The sequence below is a fragment of the Aricia agestis genome, chromosome 10 (assembly GCF_905147365.1).
Source record: "Aricia agestis chromosome 10, ilAriAges1.1, whole genome shotgun sequence".
Taxonomy (NCBI): domain Eukaryota; kingdom Metazoa; phylum Arthropoda; class Insecta; order Lepidoptera; family Lycaenidae; genus Aricia; species Aricia agestis.
In genome coordinates, this window is record NC_056415.1 from 2,525,153 (window position 1) to 2,537,878 (window position 12,726).

The window sequence follows — 12,726 nt, forward strand, 5'->3', positions numbered from 1 at the left end:
TTATTATGATTTAGACGTGATGTATACTTTTATATGACTAATTGGCGAGTAGCAATTTATTGGGGAATTTGAAAAATAAAAGACATGAATCGTTTTAAATTATTGTATTAATAAATAATGGTAGTTCTATTTACATGACACATTCTTTTGTTTTGGCAGAAGACAGGGGTCCGTCGTAACTGTAACGCGGCGGCCGCCATTCAATTAAAAAACACGTAAAAAACCCTCTCAAAGTTAGTCGGTAAACTCACTCGTCCGCATATAAAGTATAAAATGAACATAACAAAACTTTTTGGTTACAATATTTTGCAAAATACTGGTCGTTTTTGGTTTGTGGCTAAGTTTTAGAGCCGAAGCGGCGACTCACAACACACAGATACATACAGCCGAGCACTCGGGCAATATCACAGGTTTTGTGTGATGTCATAATATCAATACATACAACCTCATACGAACGTTACAAAACTTAAGAAGAACTACTTAGCCTTAACATTATCAGTTAATTTATTCGTTTAGGAAAGTATAAACGCAGTTTCACAAACACAGTGTACAAACTCATTGACTCTTAATTAAAATTTGATGCTCGTTTGATGACCTGGGACCCCCTGCTCTTGAGTATTATTGCAACGTTTTAACTTCATATTCATAAGATTTTTTCAATTTAAAACAATTGAAAGTTTCCCAAACCGTTGGTTGAATTATTAATATCAAAGTTTGAATGTAAATTGACAAAGTAACATTGCAATAAGACATACAATGTTGTTACAATATGGGAAGGGCGGAGGTCCCATTTGTGATGAATGTAATGATAATACTGGGTTGCTTCTGATATGTCTGTATGCACTACGGGCGAGCCAAGTCTACGCTATGGCAAGATTTAAGGCATTTCACTGATGACACAAAATAATATCAGAATTAATTTTAGGCAATAATCGCAAGAGCTTATCTGTCAATTTCCATAAGACCAACGACTTACGCACCATTTGTTTTTTTTTTATATTTATTTTCACTCCTACATTACAATGTACATAGACGCGAATGCCTATTATTGCTTAGTTTTTATAAGTTTTGCTCTCAAAACTTCATCTCCTTATAAATAATCACCGCCTCCATAAATTTACCATATAATAAATACGTACACGTAAAAAATATAAACTATATCAATAGTTTAATCTTTAAAACAAACTTTTTTTCTTAACCTAATTATATATTAATAACTATTCATCAGTATGCTCTCCTTCAATTTTAATAATATGCCTACTTTATAATCTTCTCAAGCGCCTGATATTTTTGCAAACACTCTATATAATAAAACGTATGCGATTACTTTTCGCTTCTCACACGAACGGACTTATAAAATTTATCGTCGCCGCACGGGCGCGGGGCGGGGCGCGCCCCCTCGCGCGCGGTGACGTCAGCTGACAGCACACGCTGGACGCTGCGCAGACACGAGTAGGAATTTACGTATGGCCAGACTACAGGCACTCGACTCGAAAGTAAAGAAGGCTGAACGTGCGCAAAACGACCGCCAATAATTTATATCAAATCGTAAAGCAAATATATTAAATATTAACGTCTACAGTAGCACTAAATTATTACAAAGAAAATTTCATAATGGTTCACGTAATACGATATAAATAAGTTAAATATTCTAAAAAGTTAAAAATACACACCTCTTAACCTAATATAAAAGCGATCGCGCTCGGCGACCCGCGACTCATTATAAAAATAAAATGCCAAAACGGAGGAATGATTCAAATTATTATTAGGAAATAACTAATAGCAGACAAGGCTACGAGAATATCTATAACAAGACCGTCTCCGCTCTCGCGTCTCCGTATATGACGTTTTGTACTTTTGCTGCGAACGATGCGTACGAGTACGACGACCGACGTAGCGCGGTTAGTATGTATGAGATCATTGTCGCGCGACGGGACGACGTCGCCCTCCGCCGCGCGCTTAATTAGAAAATTGACAAAATATGCAGACAAACAGTACGCCGGCAGCGTGTCGAGTTAGCGCGCCGAGCGACTCTCGAATCACCGTCGCATCGCACGAGAATATACAAAAACCCTACAGTTACGGCCCTAAAAATACGATCGATACTAACACAGTAACGTAAGACTAGTCGAAATGCGATAAACACTACTAAAAATATAAACTTAAATTACATCTTTGATTTATCGGATCACTCGTTTGACGTCGAAAAATACACGAACTCCACTCGATTCCGACGCACGCGATGAGGAGTCCCGCGACGGACCGGCCGACGACGAGACGAGAGCTCGGCTACACTTCAGGAACTACGAGACCGCTAGGCGGGCGCGGGGCGGGCGCGCGGGCCGGGCCGGCGTCAGGTGCCCGACTCCTGGTAGGGGCCCGTCACGGTGCACGGCTGCATGGGGAAGAGCGTCGTCCACGACGTGGTGGTGTGCGTGTCGGCGCGCGCGCGCACCTGCCCGCTGCGCCGCGCCGCCGCCGTCGCCTCCACCAGCGCCGACAGCGAGCCGTAGCCGCCGGGGATCCCGGGGCTCCGCCACTTGTCCCCGTTCGGCGTCGCCCTCGCGTCGAGCCCCGGCGTCGACGCCGGCGAAACAGAGTTAGGCCCCGTCGGCGTCGACGGGTTGAGGCCCAGTTTCTTTAGTCTCATCTTCTCCTCCCACTCCTCGAGACCGTGTTTCGGTCGATTTAGGTTTCTGTGCTGGTAGAATACGAGAGAAATTCTAGTCGGATTGACGCGGTTCGGACTCTTCACCGCTGTCGTCGAGTGCATTTCGTGCTTCGCGCACTCGAAGAGGACGCTGCCGTGACCCAGCGCTATCGCGACGCCCCCCATCTGGCTATCCTTGAAGCATTCGAGGTTATCGGAAACGCCGGTGACTTCGCCTATCGGCTCGGCCTTCGGGGGCTCGGCGTTGTAAGGAATAGAGAAGGGTGGAGGATAAATGCACCAATTTGGCGATGGTTGGCACCAATTCGGACTTGGACCCTGATAAAAATTCGGTGGAAAGTTTGCGTTGTACTGATACCCATACGAGTTGTAGCAGTGAGAGTTACGTATAAGCTCCTCTCTCTTGTATTTCTCGGCGTTGTAGTACGAGAGGCTATTGTATTCGTTGTAAGAGTTCTCGTACGGATTAAAATGTCCATAAGGATTTGGTGGAAAAGAGTACGCGTTCGTCACTTGAGGATAATTACCGTAGCTCTGAGTCTGGACTTGGTTACTATATGATTGTTGAGAAGTCGGTTGAAAATTACTTCCCTGGAACTCTGTCGCATTTCTGCTTACTGGCGTTGAGCTTTGATTCGATTCGTCGTGGTTAATAGTATAATTAGATGGCACAGATGTCGGTGGTGTATTATTTACTCTATTGTCATACGGAATTCTAGTTTCTTGATTTTGGTTATTATTTGGCTGTGGTCTTTCTGAAGGAGGATATGGTTTCAGAAATGTTGTATTCTCTAGTCCCTCGGGTTGATTTACATACTGTGACCTCGAAGGCGGCCTAGCTTTGGGAACTCGAAACAAAGAATTTTCATTCTCCCAGTTTTTGCCATCTGGCGATTTCCAAATATTTTTACGAGTATCTCCCGTATTTGTGTCATTATTTGGAGATCTTAAATCAGGAACGAGCGAAGATGCCGGAGATTCTGGTGTGCTATTTAGTTTAGGAGACATATCGGATATTCGCGGAGAACTGGGTATATCAAATTCTGTTCCTTTATTTCCAGCGTCCCGACCTACTGCCTTATCATTTTCAAGGTTAGCTTTTGCTATACAATCTGCGTTAGTATCACTTCTGTTAGAATCTGGGCTGTAGTTGTTATTAGACATAGAATTCAAATGTGCAGTCGTTGAATCTGGATCCTCTTTTACGACATTATTAAACATCTCACTATTGGCAAATTCCTGCCATTGATTATTTGAATCGTTTATTGGATTATTATTTTGTGATGTTTCGTATTGTTCATCTTGCTTTTGTAAACCAGGTCTAAAACTCGGCAGCGTGATGTTCATATTTTGGTTTTGACCTTCCACCATAGGAGAAAGTTGATTCGGGTTATACAATGCATTTTGATTATGCATATTATAGCTTTGATCGTAAGGATTATATGGAGAGTCCAAAACCGTACTAGAAATTTGATTACTTTGTAGTTGTGCATCGGTAAAGTTGTCAATCATAGTTGCCATGTCCAATAAGGCAGGATTACCTAGATTGGGATTCATATGTCCAGAATTAGAATTGTGCATATTCGGATTGATAAACGCTGAGTTGTATTGTGGATTATTAGAAAATGTCCCAGGATTGGCTTGACTTAACAAAGGTGTATTAGACCGAGGTGATGCACTGCTTTGACTTCTAGGGCTGGCGATGTTCCTGGTGTCTGTTGGCTGCGGAGTTTTTGGAGCAGGAGTAGGAGGTTTCTTTTGACCACCTGGACTGGCTTGAGGTGTATTAGCGGTAGAACTATTTGATTCGTTTTCTTCGTCTTTTCTTTTTTTACCGTGACGTCTGCAAGGTTGCAACGGAACAGACCGAACTCGAACCTCCATTGGGTATCTAAAAGTCATACAAAATATCGATATAGCTTTATAATATACTAAGCTTTTTAATGCATCGAAGTTCAATTTAGTTAATCCTCCAATTTTTGTAATATATTTTGTTTAAATGCTTAAATGTAATATTATAGTTTTGTAACATTATAAAGAGAAACAAAAGAGATCGTACACATCACTCACTTGTCGAGGATCTGCAGTGCTCCGCTGGCCACTTTCTCCTGTTGGCCCTCGCGTGATCCGAACTCGTCGGTGGCATCCAACACGTATAATGGCAATACATGAAGCTGCTCATCAGATGCTGGACCGAGCGCGCGGTGTCTCGCTAGCGTCACCACCGCCGTGCAACCGTTGTTCATATTGTGCAAGTCACGGTGCGCATGCGCACAGAAGTCGATGCACGCCGTCACGCCTGTCAAAAGAAAGTACAGGTTAGTATTTTTCAATATCAAAAACTTTATTGTAATGAGAAGAGTATTTGATACAATACTTACCAGAAAAAGGACGACCTGGCTTGAAACCTAGCCGACAATCCGAGGCTTCTTTTTCAAACTGACATTGGTTCTCAAAAGATTTTGGTGCTAAGTTCATATAAAGTGGACTAAGCAGCGTTGCCAACATGTGCATTCGCTCCTCAATTTCGCTCTCCTCTGTTTTGACCGAAAGTCGAAACTTGCGGACAGTTTTTGAACGGGCGTATTTGCATCCATTGTAATACATGGACCAGGAGCAGCCGAAACTGTAGGAAGCACCGCATGTGTCTGGATCTAGGCCTAAAATTAAACAAAATAAATATTATATTATCTTTCGCTTTAGGCTTCAATCACTTAATACAATAATAGTTCAAAAGTGTTTATACTTGTTAATAATATACCTTGACAAGCACAAGTCCGATTTTCATTTGTTGCACACCGACGTGTCGTTGGAAGACCAAATCTGTTCAGTTTGTGTGACAGCAGGGTGTAATCGAGATCAGCCTCAGACTGTGGTATTCCCTCCCAAGCGACCAGGCAAACGACGATCCAAGACGTCGAGCACTTGTGACCATTTCGAAATTTTACTACCACTAGTACTTTTTCTGCGTAACTTGCCCGCCTTATAACCTGAAATGATAAATACAATAATAATTTTAACGCACAGTTAAGATGTAAGATTCCTTATATTATTACTAGACGTTCCGCGCGGCTTCGCCCGCGTAAATTAGATATTTCACAGACAAATTAGTCCACACAAATAGCCAATCCTTCACGTGGTCTACTTCTTATCTGTGCCAAATAACAGAAAAATTGCTTCAGTCGTTCCTGAGATAAGCCCTTTCAAATAATTTCTCACGTTTTTTTTTTCCACATTTTCGTCTATTTCTTCGCTCCTTTTAGCATTGACGTGATAAAATATAGCCTATAGCCTTCCTCGATAAATGGGCTATCTAACACTGAAATAATTTTCAAATCGGACCGGTAGTTCCTGAGATTAGCGCGTTCAAATAAGCCCTTTCAAATAATTTCCCCCAGTTTTCCACATTTTCCTCTATTTCTTAGCTCCTATTAGTCTTAGCGTGATAAAATATAGCCTATAGCCTCCCTCGATAAATCTAACACTAAAATAATTTTTCAAATCGGAACAGTAGTTCCTGAGATTAGCGCGTTCAAACAAACAAACAAACTCTTCCGCTTTATAATTTTACTAGATGTCCCGCGCAGCTTCGCCCGCGTAAATTAGGAATTTTAAGGAAATCGTACATTTTCCAATAAAAATAGCTTATGCCCCTACTCCCTTCACGTGGTCTACTCTATATCTGTGCCAAATATTGCCATAAAAATTGCTCCAGTAGTTCGCGAGATAAACCATTTCTATATTTATATTTCCCCCGTTTTCCCCACATTTTCCTGAGTTTTTTCGATCGTATTAGTCTTAGCGTGAATTCTCACGCTAAGATAGAGATATAGCCTATAAGCCTAAAGTACCCCGTACACGGTAATTCAGCATGACCATTCATTTACGTGAATTACATGCTGCATGATGAACGTTCATTTTTCATCATGCAGCATGATAATTCAGGAGGATAATTCAAGAGTATAATAATGTTATTTACTAAACTAAAAATACGTGGGAGAGCCATGCTTTGGCACGAATGGGCCGGCTCGACCGGAGAAATACCACGTTCTCACAGAAAACCGGCATGAAACAGCGCTTGCGCTGTGTTTCGCCGAGTGAGTGAGTTTACCGGAGGGCCCAATCCCTTACCCTATTCCCTTCCCTTCCCATCCCTACCCTCCCCTCAGGGGCGTCTTTCCCATAGGTGCAACGTGTGCGGTGCACACGGGCGCCGCGGTCCTAGGGGCACCGAGCGCCGCTCGCACTTGGCGCGCGCCCGCGCTGGCCTGCCGTCACGGCCCACGCTTTATTGACCAACGTAAAAAGAACTCCAGTTTGCAAACATTTTTGGGTAAATTTTTTTTTAAAGAAGGCAGGTCTCTGTAGCCCTGACGTCACTGCGACCCATGAGGATCTATTGTGACTCCTTCGCACTAGAGTATCATCCCCAACCCAATACTGCTCATAAATTGAACGATATGGTTGGGGTTGGTGCCACGAATTTCCTCTGTGGACGAGTATTCGTGGCGACCAAGGTGCCTGTTCCTGCTCTGTAGTAGAGCAGGGCAGTCGAGGAGAAGGTGAATAGGTGTTTCATCCTCCTCTTCACAGAATCTGCAAGTCCTAAACAGAATGGGTATTTGTAGCATAATTTTTGTGTAATATCCGAAGCTCTTCTTATATTTGTAGAATTACAGCAAAGCAAGGCGCGCTATTAGCGGCTCGGCTTTTGCAATATAAATATTATAATCTTTATTTTTCAACGTGAAATGAACCTTAAATGTGAAAAGCACAGTGTTCTAATTTAGAAAACAAACTGTGCCATGCTGGCTCTTCGGATGTAGAGAAGTTAGAGCTCTTCAATGAAATCGAATAATGAAATCGAATTAATACCGATGTTGTGATGATGTGATGTTTAATAAGTATATAACATGAAATTTAAAGTAAAATTGAAGTACTTAAGCGATATAAAATTTATGTTTTGGGGTTAAGCTTGTTAGGGTCAGTCAAGACATCATGGTCAAAACCGAAAAAAACTTCAATCTACAAACAAATAACAATAGAGTTTGTTATCTATTTATATTGGAGAAATTTGATAGTACCTATACTAACTTGATGTGCTGTTATAGTTCGTCTGGTGGAACGAAGGAAGCCACCGCTTAGAGTCCTCACCCTCAAACGGCCGGACAAACTGTACTTTTACTTTGTACCCATTTCATTTTGACCGCGCGCGCGCTTCTTAGGGGGCGCTAGGGTAATGTTTGCACACGGGCGCCACATGGGCTAGAGACGGCCCTGCGGCTCCCCTATTTATATATGGATATTACCCTATTCGCTCTTAAAAGGCCAGCAACGCACCTGCAGCTCTTCTGATGCTGCGAGTGTCCATGGGCGACGGAAGTTTCTTTCCATCAGGTGACCTGTTGGCTCGTTTGCCCCCCCCCCCCCCCCCCCAAACTCTATTGTTTGTTATTTCATTAAAAAAATATACAAATTTTTTAATGAAATTATTTTAATTGTTCTCAATAGTTTATAATATATATTATAGACTATTAAAAACTAATTATTATAATTTATGTTATATACTATTAAAAATAATTATTAAAATTAAGTGCTGGTGTCTGTACACGGGTGGCGGGGCTTTTGTCATAAAAAACACACTCGTGTTAATAACAAGTTAATTAAAACTAGCGACCCGCCCCGGCGTCGCACGGGTAGGTATAAAATATATAGCCACTAAAAAACTGAATAAAATCGATAGCCTATGATCCTTCACGTGGGCTACTTTTTTATCTGTGCCAAATAACATAAAAATTGCCGCAGTAGTTCGCGAGATAAGCCCTTTCAAATTATTTCCTCCGTTTTTTCCGCATTCTTCTATTAGTCTTAGCGTGATAAAATATAGCCTATAGACTTCCTCAATAAATGGACTATCTAACATTGAAAGAATTTTTCAAATCGGACCAGTAGTTCCTGAGATTAGCGCGTTCAAGTTAGCCCTTTCAAATAATTTTCCACATTTTCATATATTTCTTCGCTCCTATTAGTCTTAGCGTGATAAAATATAGCCTATAGCCTTCCTCGATAAATGGGCTATCTAACACTGAGAAAATCATCAAAATCCGTTGCGTAGTTTTAAAGATTAAAGGGAACAAAGGGACATGAGGGAAAAAAAGCGACTTTGTTTTATAATAAGTACTAGCTGTCCCGGCAAATGTTGTTTTGCCTGTTTACCCAGTTTTCCTGCTTTTCTCTTGAGGTTTTTCTGATTTTTTTTTGTTTTATAAACCTCACGGAGCCCGAGAACTTTCCAACGAATGCAAAATCGTGGAAATCGGTTCGTGCGTTCTGGAGTTATAGCGTCAGGAAGAAAACCAAGACTTATTTTTATATAAGTACTAGCTGTTGCCCGCGACTTCGTCCGCGTGGACTTCAGTTTATAGCGCGCGATGTCAACAAAATTGGTGTCAAAAGCTTTTATAAAAAAACCCTGGTACCCCTTAAATCAATACAGCTGTGCAGTGTGCACACAATAAGTATTTCATTTTTTTATATTAAACTTTATATTTTATGCCAAATTTTAAAGCTTATTTAGCCCTCCAATTACACAACTTTACCCATAAACTATTTATCATTGATAGATTTAAGGTTACGTCACTGCACAGATAAAGTACTGAGTTATTTAATACCGTAGAATAGATATAACAATCGAAAAAAATCGAAACTTAAAAAGATGATACCACGTCTTATAGAAAGACTTTTGAGCAAGCGTCAGCGCGATGTAGAAGACGCACGGCGCCATCTATTATGAATTGTTGGAACTAACTTAATTTGAACAAATTTACGCATTTTCACCCCCTTACAACCCTTTTTTCCAGTAAAAAAGTAGCCTATGTCCTTTCTCAGGCTTTAGACTATCTGTATACAAAATTTCATTACAATCGGTTCGGAAGTTTTGGCGTTTGGCGTGAAAGCGAGACTGACAGACAGACAGACAGACAGACAGAGATACTTTTGGCGTTTGGCGTGAAAGCGAGACTGACAGACAGACAGACAGACAGAGATACTTTCGCATTTCTAATATTAGTATAGATTATGTGCACACTGCATAGCTGTTTTTGGGTATTTTGATTAATTAAGGGCCGCGCTACACCAGAAGCACTTACCAGGGTTTTAAAAAGTTTTTAAATTTGACACAAATTTTGTTGACACCGCGCGCTATAAACTAAAGTCCACGCGGACGAAGTCGCGGGCAACAGCTAGTATTATACATAAAATATGTTTAAGATTTTTGAAATTTTATTTTAATACACATCCAAGACCCAGGAACATTGAAAACTTTTTGTTCCGCCTGCGGGACTCGAGCCCAGGACCCCCGGGATGAGCGCTGGCCACGCGCAATGCGAATTCATTTTCATCGAAATTTTCATGGAAATAAGATATTTTCCCACATCAAAATGTAGCCTATGTCCTTTCTCAGACTCTAGAATAACTGTATACAAAATTTCATTGCAATCGGTTCAGTAGTTTTGGCGTGAAAGCAAGACAGACAGACAGACAGAGATACTTTCGCATTTATAATATTAGTATGGATTAGCTGTGATATTAGATAGATACAGATATGTATTGAAAGAAGTTACATATTAAAACACTATATTGAACAATAAAACTAAAACGTAAATTAATAAACTAATAAAATGAAATAAAAGAAATGCGAAAACAAGTTACCGCGTGGAGCTCGGAAAATTATCTCCTTCTCTATTCTATTATTAAATTTCGAAATTCAGAACAGAAGAAAAAAAAAACACATACTTACCTATTATATCCGATAAGTATATAGTTTTTTAATTTATGTTTAGGCACAGAATATATATTAGTAGTACCAAGTTTAGGTCAAACATTTTAAGAAACATTTCAGTCTAAACTCTAAACTGCCAAAAATAAAAAATAAAAAATTAGCTCGAATAAATGTATAATTTTACTAAAATATTTCACACACCATAATAACGGAAAATAAACAAAAAAAAACTTGAGAGGTGTCAAAGGACACCCGGGCTTAGATAGGTATTATTTCTTATGTAAGTAATAAAAACCTGTATAGGGGAACTGAAGGCAAAATTGTATATTTAGGGCAAAACTCGTCTTACATCAACAAATATAGTTTTACTATTAAATTTTTTATAGAATATCTTTATTATTAATCACTCTACAATTCCTATTAATCAAACAGGCCATTTTGCCTGCGTGTGAAGGTAAAATGGACCACGGTAAAGGGCAAAATGGTCCCAATGCATATGTCATTTGGGGAATACCTTTTACAAATAAATGTTGTGTACAACTAAACTACAATGTGCCTAGAGGAGACAAATCATGCACTGCACCCGTCTTTTTTGTTTTTAGGTTCTCATGAATAAATCTCACATTTTGAAGTTAACCGTTTTACCCCTTTCATTCTTTACATACTATATTAAAGTTAAAATCATGCAGAACACTGTGTCATATCATTAAATAGAAAATATTAATTACAACAAAAGGGCGGACTGGTCAAAAATTGTGTTTTTTACATCAAAATGTGAAAAAAATATTTAACCGCAATAAAAATCCGCTGTTCCGTATGACAGTATCGCCGGCAATGACCGAGAACGGGAAGACCCGAGTAATTAGTAGCGTTACCTAGCAAATAGATGGCCCTAGTAGGTTTCAAGTAATTTGACCGTTCCGTTTTGCCTGCATGGTCCGTTTTGCATGCAGTTCCCCTACACTCAAAAATAGACGTCGCTTCACCGCACTGTTCAATGCCAGAGAGGGGGAGAGAAACAAGCACTACCGCACGGCTTACAACTATTTAGCATTTTTGCTATAGTTGTTAAAGTAACTAGTATAATATGTAAACTGGACCTTCGTTCCATCCGGGTGTCCCTTGACACCTCTCAAGTTTTTTATGATGATAATCTTATTCATTGCACCTTGAATAAATTATTGTACAAATATTTCCGGTTTCCCGCACCGGTTTCGGTGACGGTGGCCGGTTTCATTGAGACCATCCCACAGGAGTAATTTTATAGTGCTCAAATGTGTGCACAGTACACAAGAGTAGGTATACTCTCTATTCCTTTTACTCTCCTAGCCCAGTGGGCCGAAAGAACGACACGACTGGCGAAAGATCAGGCGCAGGGCCGACTTTTTACATGCCCATCCGACGCATGGATCATTACTTGTCAGACGATTAGGTGATCAGCCTGCATTGTCCTAACCAATCTTGGAAATAAAATATTGTTTCCAACGCGAGAATCAAACCCACGACCACGCTAAACCACTGGATCACGGAGATCACGATACGTTCTTGTAAATACTTACCGACGTTTTTTGTATAAATTAAATTGAAAAAGTTATTTCATCATCATCATCATCATCATATCAGCCTATATTCGTCCAAAAGTTATTTATTAGCAATAAAATATTATATTATGGCAAAATATATTATTTGATTTATTAATTTTGCGCACATTAACAGTTTGTATGCCCTGTTCAAAGAAACGCATATTTTTTTAAGTGTTCGGGAGCACCACCCTGGAACTGAGTTGTCCCATGGGCATGCCGATGACATGCCGATCGAGCGATCCGCTGAATTATTGCATGACGAAAAATTAAACCACTTGTAAATCAATGTACAGCACGTAGTTTGCATGTCATTCGCGTCATTCACTACAATAAACGATCATGCGTGAATTACAGCACGTAACTCATGTCGTGCTGAAAAATTAAAGAAGTTGTCATTCAATGTACAGCACGTTGTACAGCACGTAATTTGCATGTAATTCGCATCATTCACTGCAATACACGATAATTCGTGCATTACAGCACGTAATGCATGTAATGCAGAATTACCGTTTAGCGAGCGCATTACTCGATAAATGAGCTATCTAACACTGAAATAAGTTTTTAAATCGGACCTGTAGTTCCTGAGATTAGCGCGTTCAAGCAAACATACTCTTCAGGTTTATAATATTAAGTAAGTATAGTTTTTTTTTAAATTATCGCTTGACAAACTCGAGTCTCGATCTAAAAGTCTA

At 40.1% G+C, this 12,726-nt stretch overlaps 1 protein-coding gene across 4 annotated transcripts in view; it reads right to left on the reverse strand.

The window, feature by feature from the left end:
- Positions 1-92: 92 nt before the first annotated feature.
- LOC121730852 (DNA N6-methyl adenine demethylase) overlaps positions 93-12,726 on the reverse strand; it is a 130,330-nt gene continuing 117,696 nt past the window's right edge. For all 4 annotated transcript variants that reach the window (XM_042120046.1, XM_042120044.1, XM_042120045.1 and 1 more), the window contains 4 exons: positions 5,433-5,661; positions 5,053-5,331; positions 4,742-4,970; positions 93-4,562 (listed from right to left, as the gene is read on the reverse strand). In XM_042120046.1, coding sequence (XP_041975980.1) covers positions 2,354-4,562; positions 4,742-4,970; positions 5,053-5,331; positions 5,433-5,661 — 2,946 coding nt within the window. In that variant the 3' untranslated portion in view covers positions 93-2,353. The remainder of the gene's footprint in view (positions 4,563-4,741; positions 4,971-5,052; positions 5,332-5,432; positions 5,662-12,726) is intronic.